Consider the following 18,224-nt stretch of genomic DNA (forward strand, 5'->3'; position numbering starts at 1 on the left):
TAAGCCATTACGTTATGATTTGGGTCTCTATTACAGTAGCCAAAAGAACATGTAAATGACTACTGCCCCACTCCAAGGCAGCCTCACCCTCGTTGGGGCAGTGCCAGGCTTACATCCCACCAGCTCCACCTTCCCATGCAAGGAAAATCCCTTCATCCCATCAGCTCCAGCAAAAGTCCCAGAGCAGATGCTGACTGGACCGGCGTGTCTTGTAACCACCCCTGAGCCAATCACTGTGTTCAGAGGAATGTGATATGTTCATTGGCCAGGCCTGGGTCCTGTGCTCATTCTGTCAGCTGGCAGAGACATTTCAAATCACAGGAATGGAGTCTGGGAGGGCATGTAAATAGAAATTACATTTGCTGTTACTAGGAAAAGGGAGGATTCTGGTGAACATGCAAAAAAAAAAAAAACAATCCCTAGGGTTCTAAACATTGTCCCTGGAACAATAATGCCCAGGCATTGTCTGGAGTGGGAGAGGAACTAGAAGAATCTAGTTATCATGTAGGGCCTCATGAAAAACAGTTAAGCACACAGCATGCTACTTTACAGGATTTTTTTTTTCTCTAAGTATTAAGACCAATCGGGACTTCCCTGGTGGCACAGTGGTTAAGAATCCGCCTGCCAATGCAGGGGACATGGGTTTGAGCCCTGGTCTGGGAAGATCCCACATGCCGCGGAGCAACTAAGCCCGTGCGCCACAACTACTGAACCTGCGTGCTGCAACTACTGAAGCCTGCGCGCCTAGAGCCCGTGCTCCACAACAAGAGAAACCACCACAATGAGAAGCCCGTGCACCGCAGCGAAGAGTAGCCCTCGCTCGCTGCAACTAGAGAAAGCCTGCGTGCAGCAACAAAGACCCAACGCAGCCAAAAATATAATAATAATGAAAAATAAATATAAATTTTTTTTAAGTTTTAATTAAAAAAAAGACCAACCAGATGTAAGTAACAGCATCCTTCTTAAGTTAGCTTAAGCAAATAATTGCTATCCTTACTGAGTGCTTACAATGCACCAGGTATGTTCTCAGAAGTTGACGTAATCTATCTCATAATCCTCACAACAGCCTTATGTGGGGGCGGGGAGGGGTGCACTATTATCATGCCCATTTTATACATGAAAAACTGAGACTAGGAAGGGTTAAGTAACTTTTCCAAGGTGGCATCGTAAGTGGCAAGGTTGGGGTTCAAACATGAATGGCCTGCAATACATCAGAACACATGCACTTACCAACAGGGCTAGTTTGCCTCTCACAATCACAGTTTAGTTTCTCTCCCTCTCTCTCCCTCTTTCTCTCTCTCTCTCCCTCTCTCTCTCACACACACACTCAAACCAAATGCCAATTTCCAGAGGAAGAGATTCTCATGGACTTCTGTTTTCTTTTTGTTTGTTTGGTTCTTGTCCACACTACCCAGCTTGTGGGATCTGAGTTTCCCTACCAGCAACAGAACCCATACCGCCTGCAGGGGAAGCATGGAATTCTAACCACTGGACCACCAGGGAATTCCCCGACTTCTGTTTTTAAAAGTGCAGGACCGGACTTCCCTGGTGGTTCAGTAGTCAAGAATCTGCCTGTCAATGCAGGGGACACAGGTTTGAGCCCCGGACCAGGAAGATTCCACGTGCCACGGAGCAACTAAGCCCCCAAGCCATAACTACTGAGCCCAAATGGCACAGCTACTGAAGCCTGCGCGCCTAGAGCCCAGTGCTCCGCAACTAGAGAAGCCACCACAATGAGAAGCCCACACACCGCAACGAAGAGTAGCCCCCACTCGCCGCAAGGAGAGAGCCTGCGTGCATCAACAAAGACCCAACACAGCCAAAAATACATAAATAAATTTATTTTTTTAAAAAGTGCAGAAGTACTCAGGAACAGCTCTATCCAGTGGCTAACACAAAGTCAACTGTTTCTCTACATCTCTCAGCTTGGTTTTTCACTAATCTTTTACTCCACAAATATTTCCTGACCTCCTACTGTATGGCAGGCCCTGTTCTAGGTACTGGGGATGCAGAAATGAACAAAACGGACTAGTAAAGGTGGTGAATCAATAACAAAGCATCAAATACGTATTAGATATAATAAGTACAGGGAATGCAAAATGCTGCTGCTACTACTACTAAGCCGTTTAAGGGCTGATGGGGAGTGTGGGGCTAGAGGGTTGCTATTTTATTTATTTGTTTGTTTGTTTGTTTTTACTTTTGGCTGTGTTGGGTCTTTGTTGCTGCGTGCGGGCTTTCTTTACTTGCGGCGAGCGGGGGCTGCTCTTCATTGCGGTGTGCAGGCTTCTCATTGCGGTGGCTTCTCTTGTTGCAGAGCACGGGCTCTAGGCGCATGGGCTTCAGTAGTTGTGGCACGTGGGCTCAGTAGTCGTGCCTCGCGGGCTCTAGGGCGCAGGCTCAGTAGTTGTGGCGCACGGGCTTAGTTGCTCCGCGGCATGTGGGATCTTCCCCGACCAGGAATCGAACCCGTGTCCCCTGCCTTGGCAGGCAGATTCTTATGCACTGCACCACCAGGGAAGCCCGAGGGTTGCTATTTTAAATACGGTGAGCAAGGAGGGCTTCATTGAGGAGGTGACATTTAGGCAGAGGCCTGAGTAAAGTGAAGGAGTGAGCCCCATGTCTAGTTAGAGGAAGAGTCTACGGGTGGAGGTAACAGACAGTTCAGAAGCCCACATTAGCTTCATTATCAGGCAATTTTTTCCCTCCTAATGGCAAAGATGTCTCTGGCTAGTCATCTGCTCACCTCATCATCCAACAGAAAGCGGCACCCCATTTCCCAGTAACTCCAGGAAAAGTCCCATGATGGAAGCTCACTGGATCCCTTTCGGTCACATGCCCTCCCTGAACCAATCACTGTGCTCCAGGGAATGGAGCGCGCGCTCTCTCGCGCTCTCTCTCTCTCTCTCTCTCTCTCTTTTTTTTTTTGCGGTACGCGGCCTCTCACTGTTGTGGCCTCTCCCGTTGCGGAGCACAGGTTCCGGACGCGCAGGCTCAGCGGCCATGGCTCACGGGCCCAGCCGCTCCGCGGCATGTGGGATCTTCCCGGACCAGGGCACGAACCCGTGTCGCCTGCATCGGCAGGCGGACTCTCAACCACTGCGCCACCAGGGAAGCCCTCTCTTTTTTTTAATTAATAAATTTATTTATTTATGGGTCTTCTTTGCTGGGAGCGGGCTTTCTCTAGTTAAGGCAAGCGGGGGCTACTCTTTGTTGCAGTGGGCAGGCTTCTCATTGCGGTGGCTTCTCTTGTTGTGGAGCACGGGCTCTAGGCGCGTGAGCTTCGGTAGTTGTGGCACACGGGCTCAGTAACTGTGGTCGCGGGCTTTAGAGCGCAGGTTCAGTAGTTGTGGCGCACGGGCTTAGTTGCTCCGCAGCATATGGGATCTTCCCAGACCAGGGCTCGAACCTGTGTTTCCTGTACTGGCAGGCGGATTCTTAACCACTGCGCCACCAGGGAGCTCTCTGGCTAATCTGGGGCAGGCTGCCGCAATGAGGTAGGTATCAGCACCACCCCCTCCGCCTTCCCCAGGCATGTACCTCTGTGGGGAGGGTGTTTACCTCAGTTAAAGCTCAGCCCAGGTGAAAAGCTTTTATAGTTTGTTCTATACTTTCCAGATTATTAAAAGAACTGCACACTCCTTGTAAAATAAAATCCCAATAGTATTGAAATGTAAGCAGAAAAAAAAAAGCAAAAAAATCACACATGAAACCTCACACTCCAGAATATATGTAATCTTACAAATGCAGGCTCTTTCGCACATACTGCCCGGCAGCACTGCCCAACGCTGTGCAAACACTCAACCGCTACTCACTATTACGATGATTATTTTCCTACCCACACTGGGAAGGGATGTTGATTAGCACGATACTATCAGTAGCTTACAGTTTTGGAATGTTTGCTATGTGCCAAGTCGGATTTTACAGATGAAAAGGCTGAAGCTCAGATAAGGTAAGTCACCTGTTCAGGGTCACACAGCAAGAAAGTGGGTCCTACGCAGAAACCAGAGCTGCTCCCGCCAGCCCCCCACCCCATCCCCCAAGGGGCCCCCAGGCCCTGGAGGGCCTCTGCCCTCTCTAGCCAGGCCCTGGCAGGGCGGCTGCCTCCCTCTTATCTCAGCCCAGGCTGCCTGCTGGTCCCGCCCCCTCGGGGGAGCTGCCACTTGGAGGCGCCTGGCCGGGAAGGCCTGGTCAGCTGTGTCCGGCGGAGGCAGCTGCTGACCCAGCTGTGGACTGTGCCTGGGGCGGAGGAAGGGGGGGGCAGGATCCCTGGGCCTCCCGTGGCAGGGGCTGCATCATGTATCATCTCGGGGCATCCCTCTGGCCTGGAGTTGGCTTCCTCTGTCTCCTACTCGCTGGGGCAACCTGGGCTCCCCCACCCAACCCACCGGATCCCAAGTTTGAAAGGAAAGGTAAGGGTGGAGCTGAGTGTGGACCCCCGCACTAGGTCCTGGAGGGCAATGCTGGGGCCTGAACTTCCAGCCTGGGTCCTGGGGGCTATGCCAGGTTCTGAACCCGTCTGTGTCCTGGAGCCCCAGCTGGTGTCTGAACCCTAGACTGGGACCTGATATGGCATACTGCGGGTCTGTATCCCCAGACTGCGTCTGTGGGAGAAGCTAGAGAGGGGCGTAAGAGTCCTGTTTTATCTTCTCAAGGAGTCTGACACATGCTAAACACTAAATGGGGCAGGGGTGGTGCTGGTTCTAGGCCCTGTAGTCTAGAGTCCCCAAGGGGAGGGGACGTAGCCGACCCTCCAGTGGGGGAGGGAGGCTAAAACCAGGGTTCGAGTCAGAGGGGCCGGGCCGCAGGCGTCTGTAAACACTGTTTGCATGCGGGCGCCATATCCCTGGGTCCGCGGGGTTGAGGGAGCGGGGCCGGGGGGCACGGTTGGCGCTATCGGGCAGCCGGGAGCCTGCCGGGGCTGATAGGGGACCCCGCCTCCTGCACACACACACTCACCCTCACGCACGTCCTGGGCTGGGGCGGGGCCGGCAGCGGGAGGCGGAGGCCTTGAATGCTGCGCTCAGCTCAGCCGGTCGCGGGGTGGGCGGGCGTGTGTGGGGAGACAATAAGACATTCAACCTACGCATGGGAGTTCGGGGGGCAGCACTTCTGCAGACCCCTCGAAGGGCCCCGCTGGGGTAGACAGAGGGGCGGGGCATTTTTCTTATCGGTCCGCACAGGCGGCAGGAGGGAGGGGAGGATGCTGTGGCCCGAGGACGGGGCTCGGGTCTCCTGACCCCCTCCCCTGGCCCCCATCCCCAGCGGCCCTGCTGACAGCCCGCGAGCCTGAAGAGTTTCTGTGCTTCACCGAGAGGTTGGAGGATTTGGTGTGTTTCTGGGAGGAAGCGGCAAGCGCCGGGGTCGGCCCGGACAACTACAGCTTCTCCTACCAGCTCGAGTGAGTCCGACGGGGCAAGTGGAGCGCCCCACAGGTGGAGGGGGCGGGCGGGCCGAGCAGCGCTCCCCGGAGCTCGCACCTTGGGACTTCTGGTGCCAGGGGCCGGATGGCACCTCCGCTGGTAGTCACTACTGGGAAGCCCACGGGGTCAGGGCCGACACGTTGCCTAGTGGTCGGGGCTGGAACACTCCCGTGATCACTGCTGGAGTGCGACCCCAAACTTCAGGGCTGGGACAACACCGCTACAAAGTAGGACTAAGGCGTCGCGTACGTCGGGGCTGGGACGCCCCCTGGTGGTAGTGTCCAGAACACACCCTCGGTCCCGGCAATGCCTCCCAACTTGCTCCCTACCCTCGCTGGTTCCTGGGCGAACAGGGGTGAGCCGTGGAAGCCGTGCCGCCTGCATCAGGCGCCCACCACCCGTGGCTTGGTGCGTTTCTGGTGCTCGCTGCCTACAGCCGACACGTCGAGCTTCGTGCCCCTAGAGCTGCGCGTCACTGCGGCCTCCTCGGGCTCTTCACGCTACCGCCGTATCATCCACATCAACGAAGTGGGTAAGAGCGCTGGGAACGGGAGAGTCGTCGGGAGGGAGTCCCAGTCTCCGTCCACCTGAGCAACCCCTCTCCACAGTGCTCCTAGACCCTCCCGCTGGGCTGCTGGCGCGGCGGGCAGACGAGGGCGGCCATGTGGTACTGCGCTGGCTCCCACCGCCTGGGGCACCCATGGCAAGCCTCATTCGCTATGAGATGAACATCTCGGCAGAGAACGCCGCTGGTGGCGCGCAGAGGGTGAGGCTCGCTCCTACGGCCTAGCCCCAAGGGCTCCAGAGTCGACAGGCCCTCTAGGTCCCACCCAGACGGTCACCACGGCCCCGCCCCCATGGCCTCGCCCCTCCACCTCCTGCCCAAGACAGCTCCACGTCCACCGACTTGTCCCCTTTCCCGATGTCCCCTTTCCCCAGCCCACCTGGACTCAATCCCACTAAACCCTTGTCCCAAACCCTAGACTTCTTCAGGGCCCGCCCCCCCTGTGCTCTGGCCCCGCAGTTAAATAGCCCGAGCCCGCCCTCTTCTACCTGGGGCCCCATCTTGATTGGCCCCGACCCTTCCTGGGCCCCGCCTCCTGCTTTCATTGCCCGCCTCCCCATGCTTGGGCTCTGTTCTTCCTTTCTCTGATTAGCTCGGTCCCTCAGGGCCCACCCTCACATACCCTCCTTTGCCCGCCCCGCCCCTATTGGCGATACCTCTCACCTGGGCCCCGCCTCCAGGTGGAGATCCTCGACGGCCGCACTGAGTGCGTGCTGAGCAACCTGCGGGGCGGAACGCGCTACACCTTCAAGGTACGCGCGCGTATGGCCGAGCCGAGCTTCGGTGGCTTCTGGAGCGCCTGGTCCGAGCCTGTGTCGCTGCTGACGGCTAGTGGTGAGGCCCCAGGCAGGGGTGTAGAAGGGGCTGGGCGGAGCATGGGGCAAGCTCACCGCCCTGACCTCCTCCCTGCTCCCCAGACTTGGACCCCCTCATCCTGACGCTCTCCCTCGTCCTCGTGCTCATTCTGCTGCTGCTGGCCGTGCTAACCCTGCTCTCCCACCGCCGGTGAGCGCCCCACTCGGCACCTGACTCAGATTCCTCCCCACCAACGTTCTCCTTTCCCTGTGGGAACCTAGGCTCAAAGAGGGGCAGGCACTTGCCCAGGGTCACACAATGAGGAGTCAGTGGCAGGACTGGGATGCAAGCCAGGTCAGACGCAGACTCTTACTTAAAATTCTCTGCTCTTGGGCATAATTTCACCTGGTTTTCCTCCTACCTCAGTGGCTGCCCCTTGTTGGATTCCTTTGTACTTTTTCCCAATTTCATCAACTTCTGTAAAATCAACCAGATGGGCTTACTGAAACGATTTAACCCCAAGTGCCTCCCACCCCTGTTGTCAAGCTCCTCAGATGCTTTACGATATGACCAGCCATCCTGAGGTTTTTGTAATTCCAAGTACAAACCATGTGTTTTCACACCCCCAAGGCTTGGCACATACTGTTCCTTCTGCCAGGAATGTCCTTCTTGCCATGTCTGCCAAGCAATCTCCTCGTTGTCTTTCAAGGCCCTGTTCATTTACTTGGTTGGAAAATACATACTGAATGCCAACTGCGTGCTAGGCACTGGGGAGAAAGTGTAGAACAAACCAGACGTATCACTGGCCTTGTGGATCTCATAGCTGAGTCACACAACAAATAAGGGAATCAACATATATTTGATTATAAATTGTGATGAGTGATATCACAGAAATTAATGGGGATGGGGCCATGACAGGATAGTCAGGGAAGGCCTCTGGGAGGTGATATCAGAGCAGAAACCTGAAGTCTGGTAGGAGGCAGCCGCATGAAAAGCAGGGAGAAAAACCAGCAAGTGCAAAGGCCCTGTGGTGGGAATGAGCTTGGAACATTGAAGCAGCTGCAAGAAGAGCTGTATGGTTAGAGAAGAGTGTGTAAGGGGGTAAGTGGTGGATGATGAGATGAAGGAGGTGCCAGAGGTCAGACCATGCAGGGTCTTCTGCAGGGCTGTGGGGAGGAATCGGGACTTTATTCTGAATGCATTGAGGAACTATGGAAAGGAGTGAGGAGGGAAGTAACAATGGACCTTCAGACAAGACTGGGTGGGTTTTAGACGGAGCATATTGAACTCCTATGCATCCTTCAAAACTTTGTTCCAGTTGCCCTTCTGTAGAGCCTGGCAGATGCTTTGGCCGAGCCCCTGTTCCTCAGCCCCACACACTCCTATGCCTTCATCATGATCACAAGGGGCTAGGAGTACCTTTGCCCTGCGACTGGTGCTGAGGGGGTGCTGGTGACTGGTCAGTGACACATGCCCAGGTATTCGTTTCTTTTGGCTTCACTAGGACTCTGAAGCAGAAGATATGGCCTGGCATCCCAAGCCCCGAGAGCGAGTTTGAGGGCCTCTTCACCACCCACAAGGGTAACTTCCAGGTAGGTGGCCTGGCTGTCCCCTCAGGGCCTGGGGTTTCCCTGCTCCTGTGGCCGAATCCCCGGTCTCTGAGCAGGCTGCTGCTGTCTCCCCAGCTGTGGCTGTACCAAACTGATGGCTGTCTGTGGTGGAGCCCCTGCACCCCCTTCACAGAGGACCCACCTGCCCCCCTGGAGGTCCTCTCTGAGCGCTGCTGGGGGGTGACACAGGCAGTGGAGCCAGGGGCAGATGATGAGGGGCCCCTGTTGGAGCCGGTGGGCAGCGAGCATGCCCAAGACAGCTACCTGGTGCTGGACAAGTGCTTGCTGCCCCGGAGCCCACCCAGCGAGGACCTCCCACAGCCTGGTGGCGATTTGGACATAGCAGCCATGGATGAAGCCTCGGAAGCATTCTCCTGCTCATCCGCTTTGGCCCTGAAGCCTGTGCCAGAGGGGGCCTCGGCTGCCAGCTTTGAGTACACCATCCTGGATCCCAGCTCCCAGCTCTTGCGCCCGAGGGCACTTGCCCCTGAGTTGCCCCCTACCCCACCCCACCTAAAGTACCTCTACCTCGTGGTGTCTGACTCTGGCATCTCAACTGACTACAGCTCTGGGGGTTCCCAGGAAGCCCAGAGGGGCTCATCCAATGGCCCCTACTCCAACCCTTATGAGAACAGCCTCATCCCAGCCCCCGAGCCTTCACCCCCGAGCTACGTGGCCTGCTCCTAGGACTCCAGCCCTCAGATGCACGGGGACCCAGAATGACCTCAAGTGCTACTCCAGGCCCAAGATTTATCCGACAGGGTCAGTGAGGCCTGCTGACCTTGGCTTTCTGCTCAATTCATCCTGGTCAGAAAGTCACAACCTTGCAGTATTTTTACATGTACAGTCTTTTGTGTAGATATATAAATATATATAAGTTTTCTGTCACGGCTTCTATAAATACCTCTAAGCCCCATCTTTTCCCTGGGCCCAGGCCATAGGAGAAGCAGGAAAAGGCCTTGAGTTCAGTCTGAAATTCTGCCCTGGCAATCTGAATAATGATAATAAAATGAATCAGTTAGTATGTTATGCTAGCTGCCCTAACAAAGCTGCCCTGAAACTGAGTGGCTGAACACATTAAATATTTTCTCTCTCATTTCTCAATTCAAACAGGTGGGCAGCTATCCCTGGGATGAGTCAGAAGCCCAGACTGTAACTTTAATATCCCCCAGGGCTACCCTGGGGTCTTTAGATAGATCCTCTGCATCCTGCCAGCCAACACGAGAGAGACAGCAGAAGATTCTGTGGCCTTTAGGGACCTAGCCTAGAGGTGGGCGCCATCTCTTCTTCACAAATTCTACCGGTCAGAAATGGTCATGTGACCCTAGTGAGAACCATGGACAGCTGGGAAATGTAGTTTAGCTGTGCACCCAAGAGAGAAAAGCTGTTTAATAAGCTGCTAGCTAGTCTCTGCCGCTAATAATAATACCAATGACATTCATTCCTAGGGCTTTATTCTGAATCAGGCCCTGTCCTAAGACAGCACTCTGATGACACCAAATGTCATCAAGTGGCTCAATGGGAGTTCTGGTTTAACCGCTTTTAAATAGTTTGACATAACCTAGGAAAGCTGAACGTATGCATACCTTCTACTCCAGCAATGCCACTTCTAGGTATGTACCCTAAAAACCCTCACATACATGAACCAGGATATGTGTACAAGAGTGTTAATAGCAGTAAATAAGTCAATCTGATGAGTAAATTGGGGTATAGTCACCCAAGGAATTATACAAAGTATGGAAAAAGGAATGAATGAAAAAATGTGGCTGAATGTTTTCTGTATTTTGGCTGCGCTGCATGGCATGTGGGATCTTAGTTCCCAGACCAGGGATCAAACCCGTGTCCCATGCACTGGAAGCATGGCGTTTTAACCACTGGACCGCCAGGGAAGTCCCACGGCCGAATCTTAGTAACAATGTTCAGCGGGAGAAGAAGGAAGTCTCAGATTACATTTATCATGAAACTCTTTACAAAGTTCAAAACAGCGAAGTTAAACAATATGTTGACAATATGTACAGGATAATGCTATATTTATGAGAGAAAAAGCGCTTTATAATCTTTAGGTCTCTGAATTTGCATCTGTCCCTGAGGTAGGTATTCCAGCCATGGAAACTGAAGGATAGAGAGGTTGTCACACTCCAAACCTCAAGGTTGGCCTCCAGAGCTTGAACCCTTGTGCAAGCTGGTGTCACCAGCCTGCGTGGACCACGGGGTGACTGTCATCTCCCCATCTTGTCGGAAAGTCATCCGCCACTCTGCCCTGGCACCCAGCCCACCTGGCTCCAGGCAGGCTCGGAGGCAGTGCTGTCCTGGGCCTGGTGCATCGGGCTGCAGCCAGCACTGGGCAGGGAAATACCTCTGAAGCAGTGCCAACTGCGGGGCAGTCGCACTGTCTCCCTCCTCCTGGGTCTGGAGGGCCACAATGAGCCCACAGCCCCGGCCAGACCCAACCCGGTGGCTGAAGTGGGCAGCTGTGTCCAGAAGCAGGGCGGCCAGGTAGGCGGTTTCCTGGGACCCGGGGTCTTCCGTTAGGTACTCCTCCAGGCCATCGAGCAGCAGGAGGGAAGGGGCTGGCCCCCGCGTCTCATGGGCAGAGCACAGGAGCCGGAGGAGCTCACGGGTTGAGGGTGGGTACTGGAAGCGGATCTTCTAGAGAGAGGAAAAAAGGAAACGGCCAGATTCATCACAGGAAGCCAGGCTCTCAGCTATAGCAGCCCTGCTTCCTTGCATACTTTCCTGGACGTGGTTCTCACTCCCCAGACCGCTGGTTCCAGAGTGAAGCAGCTAGCTCAGAGTGGTCGAATATTCTTCTGTTCGCCACGCCCGCCCCCCCCCACCCCGTTTTATTTTTTGTTTTTCTCATTCTGAACTCATCACTTCCCGGTATTAGGTAAGAACAAGGTATATCGTTTTGTCAAATCTCTAGGGCAATCTTTCCACGGAAAACCTGCCCATAACGTCCGACCCCAGCATTGACTCCAGCGGCCCAGAAACTCTTTCCAGACCCGACCATGTTTAGCCCCGCCCCCTACTCGCCCCGGACTCCAGTCTTTGGGCGCCACCCTTTGCTAATTCCGCCCCCTCATTGGATGGTTTCTCACTCAATCTTAACAAAGCTTCGCGTAGTCCCACCCCCAACTCGTTCCAGACTCCGTCCCATAATGCCTGCTCCGGCTTGCCCTCCCTTCGTCTCCGCCATTGGCCTGTCTCTGCCTGTCACTCAATCGTCCATCCGCCTCGCTACTGGCTGGTCCACCTCTGGTCCCGCTCCGCCCCACCTGTAACCGCAAGGGTTCGAGCGCAGCTCCAATCCGGCGAGGCAGGCTTTGCAGAGGCCTCCGAGTCAGGAAGAGGACAGGGCCTCGGCCTTCCCCTGCCGCCTCCAGGGCCGCCGCGAATAGCAGCGCTGTCTTTCCAGAGCCGTGACCGCCGAGCAGCAGCAAAGGCGGTTCGGCCTCAGCTGTGTTCTCCTCCCCGGGGCCAGCCGCGCCGCCCGAGTTTAGCACCCGCCTCAGCGTCTCCGCCATTCGCAGCGTACCTCTGTCCAATCGGCGGCCCGTTCCTGTCCTTGATCCCGCCCAGGACGGGGTCGCATTGGTTACAGTGCACTTAGCTTCTCCATTGGTCCAGTGATCTGTTCATCAAAGCTAGATCGACGTTTCCTAGCTCCTCCCCCGGTGAAGGGGCAAATAACCTAGTCTGAGGAAGGAATGGAGGCCTTTGAGGGAGATAAGGCCCTTCCCTGGGTGAGTCCGCTGGCGGAAGCAGCATGAATACTATTATTCTGAGCTAATAAGCTAATCAGACAATACAAGGGTTGAGAGTTGGAGGGAGTAGGCCCTAATCACTGACACATTACTTAAAGTCTCCTAGCCTCAGTTTGCTCACCTGTAAAATGGAGCACATGGTATCTCAGAGGAATATTGTGATGCGTATGTGTGTGTTTCTGCTGATGTTACCCAGTGACAATGAAGCAGGGGAGAGATGGAGGAGCTATGTGCTTGTATCTCTCTCTGTACCTGAGTACTTGCACAAATGGGGGCGGGGGCTGCAGGCTTGAGGACATTCGTGTGCAAAACATCCGTCAGACAGCAAAGCAGCTGTCTTTGAGGGTCTATAAGAAGAAGAGTCTCAGCTGGCCTCCTCGTTGGCCTGGGGGCTTCTGGAGTCCTGCTTGGGGTACAATGGGAGGCAGGACCATAGAATAAAAAATGGGCCAGGAGAGAAGAGGCAAAGATGAAGGGGCTGGGAGACTGAGGGAGAGCCACAGCACGACCTTGTTTGTCACGTTCACTTCGGTATCTCCAGTGCCCGGTCAGTGCCTAGGGCATTGCAGATTCTCAATACAGGTTCGTTAAAGGAATGAATGAAGAAAGGAAGGTAGAACTGATGAGAAACTGGGAGAGAAGGAGGAACAAGGTGAATAATCAAGTGATCACTGGTTGGGTCTCTTCACCCAGACTTCTCCCCAGAGCTGCCACTCACGCCCTTGTTGCCCTGGCAACTCTGTCTCCTGGTAACTTCAAAGTGGTGCTGTTGCCAGGAGACCCAGGGGCAGGGCCGAACTGAGATTTCCAGGGCTTTCTCTCTCCCTCTGGGGCCAGAACACAGCTCCACAACATCCCCCAATACACCCACTCACAAAGCCGCGTACCCCCACATCCCTCTACAAATACATAGACACACACACACACACACACACACACACACACACACGGCATCTCTGCATATATATTCACTTCCAGAATCCCCATCACTCACATGCTCACAGCCATGTCCTATCCTGACACAACGCATCCCATACACACTCTTTCCCACATTCATGCCCCCACACCCTTTCCCTTGCACGCATACAAAAACACACTCTGATATAACCATACCATTGTCACCACACACACACACACACACACACACACACACACACACACACACGAGGCATGCTGTTACATTCCCCTGTCAAATGCACAACCTCAGCCCCATGGTTCGCCTTACTTTGCAACACTCTAAATACACAAGCATCCAGTAGTGACACCCGAATCACACAGTTCCACACAGTTATATACATGGGAGTATGCTCAACACAGCCCCATTTCAAGTCCTTTGCACTTGCTGTTCCATTGCCTAGAGCACTCAGCTCCCAGATATGTATCCCTAGTTGTTTTCATTCCATTCAGATCTCTGCTCAAATATCACCTACTTAGGCTTTCCCTGACCACTTGTGTAAAGTCACACACCCTTCACTCTTTAATTGCTTATTCATCTGTATTTCTCTTCAAATAACTTATCACTTCCAATCTTATGTATTTATTTTATTGCCTCTCTCCCCACTAGTATGTCAGCTCCACCAGGGAAGGGTCCCTCTTTCTTTCACTACTGGGTCCCCAGCTCCTAGAACAGTACCTGGCGCAGAGTAGGTGCTCCTAAATATAGCTGAGTGAGTATATAGTCAGAGATGCAGACATTAGGTGTATCTCTCATGCACACGGTACTTCTTTCCCTCCCTTCTTAGGATCCCACCTTCATGTCCTGACAGAAGGACTCTTACCTTAGAGGGGCTCCCTGGAGGAGGCAGGACCGCAGGGTGAGGGAACAGGGAGGTGGAGAGCTCAGGGTCAGTCTGTGTTCCTCCCTGGTTTATCAGCATCCTCAAGTGATTAGTTCATTCATTTGGCAAACACTTCTTGAGCACCTACTTTGTTCCCCGCCCTGACCTAGGAGGCACAGGTGTTCAGCGGTGAACAGACAACAAAATCTCTGTCCTGGTGGAACTGACATCCTAGCGAGGGAAGAGATAATGAAGAGTTTAAATAGTCTATGGGCAGATGATAAGTGTGTGCAAAAAAAGAAAAGAAAGTTTGCACAGGGAAGGGAAGGGTCAATTGTTTGTTTGGTTTTTGCAATTTTGAATAGGGTGGTAGGGGCAGGCCTCCCTGAGAAGGTAATACTTGAGGAAAGGCTTGAAGGAGTTGAGAGAGGGAACTGTGTAGCTATGTAGGGGAAGAGCATTCCAGGTGGAGGCACCTTCAAGTGCAAAGGCCTGGGGTCACTGGGAGAACTTTGGTTTTTACATAGAGTGCCATGAAGAGCCAACAGAGGGTTTGAGCACAAGAGGGTCATGGTCTAACTTACATTATAAGTCAGAGCTCAGTTTTTTAAATAAATTTATTTATTTATTTTTGGCTGCATTGGATCTTCTTTGCTGTGCGCGGGCTTTCTCTAGCTTAGGCGAGCAGCGGCCACTCTTTGTTGCAGTGAGTAGGGTTCTCACTGCAGTGGCTTCTCGTAGTGGAGCATGGGCTCTAGGCACGTGGGGTCAGTAGTTGCAGTGCGTGGGCTCTAGAGTACAGGCTCCGTAGTTGTGGTGAATGGGCTTAGTTACTCCGCGGCATGTGGAATCTTCCTGGACCAGGGCTTGAACACATGTCGCCTGCACTGGCAGGTGGATTCTTAACCAGTGAGCCACCAGGGAAGCCCGGAGCTCAGTTTTGATCGAGTTGAGCTTGAGAGACTGTGAGACTTACTGGGGCATGTTGAGATGGCTTTTTTTTTTAATTAGAGGATTTTTAAAAATAAATTTATTTATTTTATTTATTTTTGGCTGCATTGGGTCTTCGTTGCTGCACGGGCTTTCTCTAGTTGCGGCGAGCGGGGGCTACTGTTCGTTGCATTTCGCAGGCTTCTCATTGTGGTGGCTTCTCTTGTTGCAGAGCATGGGCTCTAGGTGCACGGGCTTCAGTAGTGTGGCACACGGGCTCAGTAGTGGCTCGCGGGCTCTAGAGCGCAGGCTCAGTAGTTGTGGCACACGGGTTTAGTTGCTCTGCGGCATGTGGGATCTTCCCGGACCAGGGCTTGAACCAGCGCCCCCTGCAGTGGAAGCACGGAGTCTTAACCACTGGACCACCGGGGAAGCCCTCAAGAAGCCTTTTGAATAAGCAAGCAGATCTTAGTCTGGATTTTCTTTCTTTTTTAAAAAAATGTTTATTTATTTATTTATTTTGGCTGTACTGGGTCTTAGTTGCAGCACGCGGGATCTTCGTTGTGGCATGTGGGATCTTTAGTTGTGGCATGTGGACTTCTTAGTTGCGGCATGCATGTAGGATCTAATTCCCCGACCAGGGATCGAACCCGACCTCCCTGCATTGGGAGCATGGAGTCTTACCCACTGGACCACCAGGGAAGTCCCTTAGTCTGAACTTTCTACCTAAAATTATCCACCCTGGGATGGGGGTGTGTGCAAGGCCAGGGCTGCTGTCTCCAACCTCTCTAGCGGGCCCAGACACTTCTTTGTGTCTGGCAGCCCCGCCTTTACCCTTTCTTGGCCTCCGCTTAACATCAGGACCACGGACAGTGCCAACCGGGTTGCGGTAGGGCGCTGTCCATTGTGCTGAAGTTTTGCTTCTTTCCTGCCCGCATGGAGGGAGCTGTGCGTCTGGAGGGACCACGGGCCTCAGGGGTGCAAGCCCTGGAAATAGAAGCTCTGGGCGGTGAAGCAGGGGGCTCCATGATTCTGTTCCTCCTCTGCCTGCAGCCCTCTCAGGCGTCCAACTCATTCCCTGCAGCCTTCAATCCACCCCACCACCTCCTCCCCCTCCGTCTCCCTGTCGCCTGCTCAGCTCCAACCGCACAGGTGTCCTCACTGTTCCCCGAACACAGCCGGCACGTTGCCACTTCAGGGCCCTCATTCTTGCTGTTCCCTCTGCCTGGAACGCTCCCCTTGCTCCACACTGTGGATACTTGCATGGCTCCCTTCCCTCCCTCCTTCACACCTCATCTCCAGTGCCAACTCCTCAGAAAGAACTTCCCTGACCACCCTCTTTAAATTGCAAGCTGTGTCCCCATCCCAGAGTTGTCCCATTGTCTTCTCTAGCTTGAGTTTTCTCTGTCACTTATCATTCTAACATATCAGCGATCTCAATCCCTGACCTAAATCCTTGATCCTACAGTTTAGAATTCAGAATTTTTCAGATTTTCGAAAGGTACTACGGTGCAAATACTATGCACTGAATAACACTCCTAGTTGGACCTGGGATAACATTCTAAGTCGAACACTTTATCTGCAGCAAGACGTAAGAATAGTCTCATAAAGTTAAATAAAGAAAAGCTATAATAACCTATGTCAGTTCAGGTCAGGTTTTGCCACAAATGAGAAACAAATTTTGGTTTCCAGACCTTCTTGAAATTTGGAATTGTGGTTTTGTGTATAGCTTATTTATCTTGTTTATTGTCTCTCAGGTGTTAGGAAGTGAGCTCCATGAGGGCAGGATTTTGTGTCTGCAGCTCACTGCTGCAGCCCCTGTGCCTAACTAAACAGCACCTGGCACTCAGGTGTGGGGGGGTGCTCCATAGTGTTCGCTGAATGAATAAATGGATGGATGGATGAATAAACGAGAAAGAAAGGAAAGCAGACTCCCCTTTCTTGGTTTCTCGATGACTCCGTACCCTGAATGGCCTGTCTGAAGTCCCTATGAGCCACAGCGTGTGTGTGGGGGGAGGTGGTCTGTGGCTCCGTGTCCCTCCTACCTTCCCTGGTCTCTGCTGGGTCCTCAGGGATTGGTTCTCAGCAGAACCTCATAATCAGAACCCCTGCTCAAATCCATGTAGTCAGGGATTCAGCTTGGAGGTTCCTACAGCCTCCAGCATCCCCTTCTATTAGAACCCTTAGGGTCCCCTCACCCGATTCCCTGTGCCCTCTGCACCCTGGCCGTGGTCAGAAACAGGCCAGCTGCCTGGGGAAGGCAGTCATTATGAGGCCCCTCACCGTGTGTTTGTGTGCCTTACATGCGGCTTGTGGGGCTGTTCGAATTTGACATGAAGAAACAAGGGCACAGAGAGGTTAATTAACTTTCCTGAGGCCACACAGCCAGGAAATGCTGAGCCAGGATTTAAAGCCAAGTCACGGACCCCACAGCCCCATGCTGCCTCTCCACAATCGCCCTGTGACAATACACTCACACCTAGACCCAAAATTAATGTCCTCCACACCCTGCCACCTGGGGGAGGAAGGCAGGTGGCCAAACTTCTGTTACAAACAGGTCTTTATTAAAGATGAGGAGGGGGCAGGAAAAGGGGGCAGTGTCTCCCCTGCCCACTGCCTTTGGCTGCTTGGGGCGGGGAGCCGTCTTTGCTCCACCTGTGCCCCTATGACGGCACATCTGTACGAGGCTGAGGCATGGGGGGCAGTGTGAAGAACGGGGGGGGTTCTAAGAAAAAAAAACTCCTTCCCCACAGCCCTAATAAATAACAGAAGAGTTTGGGGTGACCTGGGCACAGGCAAGGAAGGATGCAGCACCCTGAACCCCAAAACCTCTGAAGTGGGGCAAGCCCTGCATAAGTTGGGAGTTAGGAGGGACTGGGTGAGAGACTGCATATGAGGGAGGGGCTGAGAGAGGAAGGGGTACCCCAAGGACCCTGCCACGGGGGAGCCTGCCCCCCACCCTCCAGTTGGACTCTCTGATTCTGAGGAGAGAGGACCCGATGACAAAAGATGACCCCATCTCCCTCCTCTCCTTTGCACATGCTTAGACATGGGCGGTCCCCCATTGACTGGAATCATACCCACCCACCCTAGAAATTCTGAGAACCAAGGACTCCTATTCATTGTTCAGACGCTGAACACTGGCTAGAGTTGCCCTCTTGCCTGAGGATTCTAAGAAATGATGGGGAGGCGCCTATTGGCTGGAGTAAACTCCTTTTGGCCAGAATTCTGAGAACTGGGGGGCTCCCATTGGCTAGGCAATGGCCAGTGGAGTCAGGCTTTGGCCCTTAAAAGGGCAATCCTAGGAGGCAAGGACCCATCTCCCAATTATGCCCACTTAGATGCCCCAGAGGGCAAGA

The 18,224-nt window shown here is 53.6% G+C and overlaps 2 protein-coding genes across 2 annotated transcripts; one reads left to right on the top strand and one right to left on the bottom strand.

Annotated features, from left to right (window-relative positions):
- Positions 1 to 4,294: 4,294 nt before the first annotated feature.
- On the top strand, positions 4,295 to 9,077 carry EPOR (erythropoietin receptor; the record flags this gene model as incomplete). The annotated part of the gene is made up of 8 exons (XM_082651390.1): positions 4,295 to 4,409; positions 5,263 to 5,398; positions 5,774 to 5,952; positions 6,029 to 6,186; positions 6,666 to 6,819; positions 6,903 to 6,990; positions 8,285 to 8,372; positions 8,466 to 9,077. 8 exons carry the CDS (start codon positions 4,295 to 4,297, stop codon positions 9,075 to 9,077), a joined length of 1,530 nt encoding a protein of 509 aa, XP_082507516.1.
- An 846-nt stretch (positions 9,078 to 9,923) lies between these two features.
- SWSAP1 (SWIM-type zinc finger 7 associated protein 1) lies at positions 9,924 to 11,917 on the bottom strand (the record flags this gene model as incomplete). The annotated part of the gene is made up of 2 exons (XM_082650591.1): positions 9,924 to 11,039; positions 11,669 to 11,917. The coding sequence occupies 2 exons, from the start codon at positions 11,915 to 11,917 to the stop codon at positions 10,536 to 10,538; spliced, it is 753 nt and encodes a 250-aa protein (XP_082506717.1). The 3' UTR covers positions 9,924 to 10,535.
- Positions 11,918 to 18,224: the final 6,307 nt, after the last annotated feature.

The sequence above is a fragment of the Grampus griseus genome (assembly GCF_964374135.1).
Source record: "Grampus griseus genome assembly, chromosome: 3".
NCBI classification, from domain to species: domain Eukaryota; kingdom Metazoa; phylum Chordata; class Mammalia; order Artiodactyla; family Delphinidae; genus Grampus; species Grampus griseus.